Genomic DNA, 7,567 nt, shown 5'->3' on the forward strand with positions numbered 1-7,567 from the left:
TTGGCTAGATACAATTCCCAGAGAGGCAAAGGAACATTACAAAGGTAATGGCATGAATACCATTACCTGTATGCATGCAACAGGAACCCTGCACAGAGTAAGATTTTGGAAAAATCTCAGTAATACCGAATTAGTATAATTTAGATGAATACTGAGAAATGACACTTATGGGATATACACAGACACACATGTATATGCACACACATATACATATACGCTTACACATATCTGCATAAAATATATCCAGTTGATTTGAGGAATCATTAAAATCAGAACTTATATTGTCTGCTTTGTATACAAAGTAATTCAAAGAATGAAAGTGTGTTAAATTTTTGCACAGGCCCACAGTGTAACTTATAGTATAAAAGCAGAGATGAGAAAAAGCTATAAATAACTATAATATGGACTACAAGATGCTAATATTCAGCATCCACTACATTCCTGATGCCAAGTATGATATACATAGTTCCCAATCTCATCAACCTTAAGATTTAGTTCTCAAGGAGTTCTTATACTTATTTTCTTCCTTAATGCTCAACCCCAACTCTATGAGTAGATATTCATATTTTATAGATAATAAAAATATGGCTTGGTGTGTATTTAGTGACTCCAAAGGGACATAATTCTCAGTTTCACGTTGTTCTTCCCCATGGTTTTTATTCGTTATAAATGTCAGACTTTGTATAGGATTTTCTTTAACTCCAGCTTTAAGAACAAGACTATTCCTATTCAGAATTTTTTTTCAGTGCAAATATCAGAGGTGTGCAGAGCTGATGATGTAAACTTATGTGCCACATAAAATGGGATCTAATAGCAGGCAGTTATTTCTCCACTCACATTCCAAAAGTTCATTTGAAAATCAATGTCTTGAATCTCAGGTCCTCTCTTCCTCATTGAAACTGCATTATACATGATTTCCAGGTCAGCCACAAAAGACTGATTTAAATGGTAGCACATTGCATAGCAGTACTTTTCAGATACAATTAAACAATATTCATCTGCATTTTGTGAGAAATCTTCATCCCTAGATGCTATAAATTCATTTCTCTCTATCCATACAATTGAATAGAGGGGAAATGAGCTAAAGGCACTACATTTACCTAAAGGGAGTCATATCTCTGTAGCAACAAATTAACAGCTCACTATCTCTTCCTTCCCCCTGGTCTTTGCTTGAGGACAGCCCTTCCTTAAGGATCCTATTGTCATCACATTGTAAAACTTTTCAAAGCCTCTGCTCTGGGTTAGGAACAAAGAATAACTGTGGTCCCAGGCTCCAGAATCCAACCTCTCCTGCTTATATGTAATACACAAGACATTTTGGGGGCTCCAGTTAGAGCGTTCAATGATATCTTCTGATTTTTTATAAATTATCATTTTCCTTTTTTATTCCCTTTACAATTTTTATTCTATAGATATAATTTTCACATTGAAAAATTTTATGATTTAAGATATTTATTTCAATAGGCTTGATCCTTAGCCATGGCACATGAAAACAGAAGAGAGAATTATAAATAGTGGTGGTTTTTTTTTTCTTTTCTTTCTTCTTGAGACCAAATGTAAGTTCTATAACTGGGCTTCATGGTAAGAGTTAATCAGATGCAGGGTTTTATATAAATATAGTGTATGAATTTTTCTGGATAGAGATTCCTAATTTTTACCAGATTTACAAAATTCTCAAAAAGATTTAAAACCATTCACATAAGAATTATGATTATCTGTAAAGTTTTGAGTCATTATCCCATTGTGGAATTCAATCTATAGCACTATCAGCACTGCTTCCTGAAAATGCAAGTCCCAACTTCCTATTTATACTCCAAGCCCTAAGCTTTATGCCAGAAATTGCCTGGAAAAACCAGACATCCTGTTAGGTGAAGCCAAATATAAGTGATTCTACCACATTTGACCCAAGCCAATTAGAAGTATCTTTTGTTATTTCCCTCTGATTTTTCAGTGAATAAGCTTTCAAAAAGAATGTTAACTTACTTGAAACAGGCCTGGAAGCATCGTTATTTCTAACATGCCCCTTTCAATGAAACTCATAAGCTTTATGATTTTATTTCTAATGTGCCAAGTAGAGGACTTCTAAAGAAGTGGAATCTTTAGGGTAATAATTGAAGAAACTCTGGCTTGGTATTCTTCATCCTCACCTCTAGAAAGAAAATATATTACATAGTTAGTAACTATTATACTTATTGCTGATGGTGGTCACAAATGGGAGATCTTGACCAGCTATTTTTTCAGCTCAACTGAAAGCAGAGCGAAAGGGGAATAAGTAGACTTGATCATCAGCTTGAAAGATGAAATAATTGTATTATTGTAGCTTTCAAGTACTGAGCTCATACGTACGTGTCAGGTACCTATGCGTCAGGTACTCTACACAACGCATTACATGATTATCCTGTTTAATCTTCACACTAATCAGTTGTTAATTAACCACATTTTACAGACAGACAGACTGAGCCCCAAGCCACACACCCGGTAAATAACAGTTGCCTGATTCCACAGGCCTCTATACTGGAGGTCAGAAGTCTTATTTTCCTGACACTGGGAACTTATAAAATAGGATGAGTTGCCAGTGAACTTCAAAAAAGTTTCTTCTTTGAGGGTCAGACAGTAAGAGCAGAATCTAAGTTCAACTAGCAACTCTCTCTTTAAGAGAAAAAAAATAGGTTAAGATGACTTCATGGAGTTCACTTCACCATAGTCTTTTTTGCCCTTGAAAGGAAACTGCTTTTACAGGAAGAGTCCTAAGGAGCTTCAGAGTAGACAACTTGGCAGTTATAACAGAGACAAAAGAGAACTGGGATATCAGAGGAGTATCCATTGTTTTTCAAATACCATTCTAGAAAAGCAGTCCCCCCTTGTATGGCTAGAGCGAGGGGAGGACACATTCTGTTTCCCACTAGAGGAATTATGTGAAACAGCTCATCTGTGTAAAATTGGCCTTGGCAGTGCTGCTGAGACCAATGAGACCTTAAGGAATCTGCTGAGCAAATGCTGGTTGTGCAAGCTGTTGGCCCGAAAACTGGGGCGTGTTTTGCACACCAAAGCCTTATTCATTTCAGCATTGCAAAAATATGCGACGTATGCTGTAACTTTCTCACAGCATGTCAGTTACATCTTCCTCATCCCCTTTTTCACTCCAAGTCTTTTCTAAAAACTATTTCCAGAAGAGACTGTTGACCTTGTATGCTTGAACAGCCCTGGGCAGTTAGGACAGGGCCACCAATGGCTGCAGAACACATGTATCACTGATTTTCTCTTAATTGCATGTTCTTTTTCCTCATACCTACATGTAGCACCTACAGGCATTATTTGCACTTTATAGGGGTGCTGAGGGTTAATATTACTGACTTGAGTTGTTCAACCTGTCTTTTCTCAATCCATCCTTATAACATAAGATGACAGGAGATTATTTCCATCAAAAAAAGTTTATTTATTTATATATTTTTGGTTTTCCTATTAACAGTAGGAATAGTTTCCTCAAGTTGATGGGATTGATTGACATTCTCCTGCTTCAAGTAAAATCGTCATGTTGAATAAATGGAGCCAGTGGTCATTTCAAAGAGGATTTGTTCCTTTCCCAGCTTGGGTCTTTCTTAGGTGTTTTAAGCCCTGTCTTTTCTGCATTTGATTTTCCACCATTGAAAATTGGGTACAGCAAATGTCATCGTCTTTCTCTACCCTGAATGCTTAGTATTGTGCTCTTCATGGTATTCAGCCAAACTTTCTCATCTTCATCAACTTTCATTGATGATCCCAGGAGCATAAATCATCTCTTACCCTACATCACTTGTTTCCTTGACTGCTTTGACTTTCCCCCATTTGTTGCTGTGACTTCTGAACTGCATATATCTGATTTGCCTTTTCCATGCCTCTGCCATGGCTGTAGGATTTCTTTGTGAACAGTAACTCCAAGCAGGTAAGTGAGCTACTACCTAAAGCTTGCTTAATATAACTCCTTGGCTCACTGTAAGCTTGAAATCTCTTCGTTATCCAGGGTTTTGTTTTTGCTTTTGTTTTTTACATAGTGTAATCTCATGCCTAGGTAACTCCACTTTGGGTTTCAACTCTTAAATGAATATCTAGAGATTCGCCTGAAATTTTAGCATGAGACAGTTGACATTCAATCACATTGTGCCTTCTATGATAAATTCCATGGTACCTTTGTTTTCTGAACTGGTACACAGTTCTAGAGCTCTTTGGTTTCCTTATTTTTTTTAATGCTACTGTTATTGTTATAATAATTTATATAATTGTTTGGTTTTTTCCTCCTAATTCCTGAGTGGGAAATATTTGAAAAAGGCTTGATGGTGTATATAAGACTTGGACTATTGTCTTCTGATAGGAATCAAGTACTTTTTGTAGATTGCATAGGCTGCAGTTGAATTTCGATGCTTGATAGGCGTAGTGTCTGAGCAAGCCAGATTGCAGTCACGTCACTACAAATTCATTTTCTTTTTAAACTGCAAAAATTTAAACAGTAGTACAGACTCATGTTAAAAACAGCAGTCTGATCCAAGATTTTGTAGTTTGTAGAACTGATAATGTTTGCTGTTCTCCATAAATTGACGCTGCTTAGTAGGAAAGTACATAGAATTTTTAGAACTTAAACAGACTTTAGAGATACTACTTTAATTCAGCCTCCTCATCAAATGAGGAAACTCTGTAGGTAAGTTGAATGAAGAATTCAGCTAAGATTCTTTCTTTGTGTAAAATATAGATACAACTTTGTAAAAGAAAGAGCTACTTAATAATCAGTTTTCTTACATTTTTAAAACACTAACTTTTTAATTTATTCTCACTGCTAATGAAATCAAACTTGTTATTTATCAAGTTAGCCTTGAACTTTTTATTATTACCAATACCCCTGAAGCTCAGTTTACTCTAACAGTATATCATACTTATTTTTTGTCTGTTCCACCTGAAATTATAACTGGCCATCATAGCTTACAGATTTCTGTACAGCAACAGAATATGCAAGTAGTGTTTTATTGTTAGTTCAGGTAACTGAATTCATGCCTCAAACTGCCCCTTCCCATTGTCCATCAGGCTCCTGAGTAATCAAAGGTACCATCTGGCTTTGGGAGCTTCCTGTCGTACATGAAGATGTTTGGGAGGTTTTATTGTTTAGCTTTTTTGAGTGCTCAGGATGCAAATGGTTCTGGGGTGAATGGGCCTTGCAAGTGGCTGGACCGGCAATGGCAAGCCTCAGCTGAGCCTGATTCATAGTGACAGTTCTTCTGTCTGCAGTCCATAGGAATTTGGGGGACAAAGGGAGGGCACCACTCACTGATAATTTATGCACACTTAGCATCTTCAACTTAGAAGCACTTTGTTCTTCCAAATAATGCTTTTTCAAATGTGGGTGGTCAGCTTTTCTTATTATTTCCCTTTACCAACTAGACTGTAGCCTTTGTTTCAGTTCCACCATCTCTCCACACTCCCCACCTCACCACCTCAGCTTTGCCCATGTGTGTATGTGTAGAGTGTGTGTATGTGTGTGTGAACAAAAATGGAAAGTGTGTGTCTGAAGTCTGAATGTCCCTGTTGGACTTTGATGGATTTCTTTCGTGCTCTTTACAGAAAGAAGCAGATGCCATTGATGACACTCTGAGTTCCAAACTTAAAGTCAAAGAGCTTTCGGTGATTGATGGTCGGAGAGCTCAGAATTGCAACATCCTTCTATCGAGGTATTGTTGATGTTGAATAAACATTTCTAGTAGGACCAACATTTCCATTCTGTGGCTCAAAACCACATGTTAGTGATTTTGTTTTAATTGTACTCTGCTGAGGTACAGTTCTTTGGATCCCCTTCTGTTAAAATGAGAACAGCTCTTGGTGCTTACTTTTCCTAGTGGAACATATCAGAGCTGGATGCCTTCTTTCTCAAAGTTTAATTTCCACAGACCTCTAAATTTAAAGGCAGAACATCCTAAGTCAATCTTTTCTTCCCAGAAAGCCTGTAAAATGGACTTGACTTTTATTTACACTTCTTGGCCTTAGAGATATTTTGGTCATTTAGTAGCATTGTCACAGAATCAGGACCAACAGATGAAGGCTCTTTGTTTTATTTTGCTTTCTAATGTCACCGTTTTACATTTCAAGGTTATATGATTTCATGCTCTTTTTGAGCATTTTTATAGCTAAAAGGATATGTAAATCTCAAACCTCCATGAAATGCTAATTTATCCAGTTCCGCCCTGTTCAGAAATCTTTCTCATAATTAGTGAACCATCACAGCCTTGGAACTTGAAAAGAAGAAAGGAAATTTGGGAGCCTGGAATCTGATTGCAGCTTCGGGCAATGTTGTCAGGTTGTTCTGGGCATTTCAAATAGCTTTTCTGTATCTAGTTTCTTCTTTTCTCTAAAAGGAACTTTCACATTAGGCAAAGATACCGAATGCTTATGGAGTGAGTGAAGACGTAAAAATCCTGAATGTTGAGGCTTTAAAGATGAGTTACATTCTGGAAGGAATGTTGTGTATGCACTGAGGCTGGCATAAGGCGACTTCTTTTTCAGGGAGAATGAAGAGAGGAAACGTAGTAGTCCTTATTATTTAGATGTTCTTAGAATGAATTTCTTTTAACACAAAGAGCTGCTGCTTGGTTTTCATGGAAGTTGATTCTTAGCCAGATATGTATTACTTCAGGGAGCAAATGTTTCTTTCAGTGAAGAGAAATTTAACCTTAGTGAGAGCTTTGAATTTTAATGCAACTAGTAACGTAACCTGAACCATCCTGTTAGCATTTTATTTCTGCCTCTGGCTGAAAGCTGTGTAAATGGCCATACCCTGTATTTATTCTGACTTTTATTCCATGAACTATGCCCAGGTTAGATAAAATATCTATCTGCCTCAGGAAGACACCACTGAAAACAACTTGAAGGTCTGCTTATTTTTCTTCTACAGTAGTCCCCGCCTTATCCACAGTTTCACTTTCTGCAGTTTCAGTTACTCACGGTCCAGTACAATAAGATATTTGGAGATAAACTGCATTCACATAACTTTTTATTACAATATATTGTTGTAGTTGTTCTATTTTATTTTTAGTTATTGTTGATCTCTTACTGTGCCTGATTTATAAATTAAACTTTACCATAGGTATGTAAGTATAGGAAAAAAACATAGTCTACGTAAAGATCAATACTATCTACAGTTTCAGGCATCCACTGGGAGGTCGTGGGACATATTCTTCTCCAATAAGGGAAGACTGCTGTATAGTGTAAACAATTTGTTTTGTTACCTTTTTATAAATAGTATTCCTAGTAGCAAAATTAAATTAACTGGGAAAGTTGTGGAGTTGTCTTACATCCTAGAATTTCTCTCTGTATTTTATGCTTGTGCCATCCGGATGAATGCTTTAAAACGCTTGGCAAAGGGAGCTGTCACAGAATTTTTCTTTTCTTCTCTTCTCTTCCTTTCTCTTCTCTTCTCTTCTCTTCTCTTCTCTTCTCTTCTCCTCTCCTCCCTTCCTCTCCCCTCCCCTCCTCTCCCCTCCCCTCCTCTCCCCTCCCCTCCTCTCCCCTCCCCTCCCCTCCTCTCCCCTCCCCTCCCCTCCCCTCCCCT

At 37.2% G+C, this 7,567-nt stretch overlaps 1 protein-coding gene across 2 annotated transcripts in view; it reads left to right on the top strand.

The window, feature by feature from the left end:
• The window catches only part of DAAM1 (dishevelled associated activator of morphogenesis 1), a 180,981-nt gene that overhangs the window by 143,869 nt on the left and 29,545 nt on the right, over positions 1 to 7,567 (top strand). The window contains exons 17-18 of one of the 2 annotated variants that reach the window (XM_025392187.1): positions 3,893 to 3,922; positions 5,587 to 5,693. In XM_025392187.1, coding sequence (XP_025247972.1) covers positions 3,893 to 3,922; positions 5,587 to 5,693 — 137 coding nt within the window. The remainder of the gene's footprint in view (positions 1 to 3,892; positions 3,923 to 5,586; positions 5,694 to 7,567) is intronic. The other variant, XM_025392188.1, reaches the window with a different exon arrangement.

The sequence above is a fragment of the Theropithecus gelada genome, chromosome 7b (assembly GCF_003255815.1).
Source record: "Theropithecus gelada isolate Dixy chromosome 7b, Tgel_1.0, whole genome shotgun sequence".
Taxonomy (NCBI): Eukaryota; Metazoa; Chordata; class Mammalia; order Primates; family Cercopithecidae; genus Theropithecus; species Theropithecus gelada.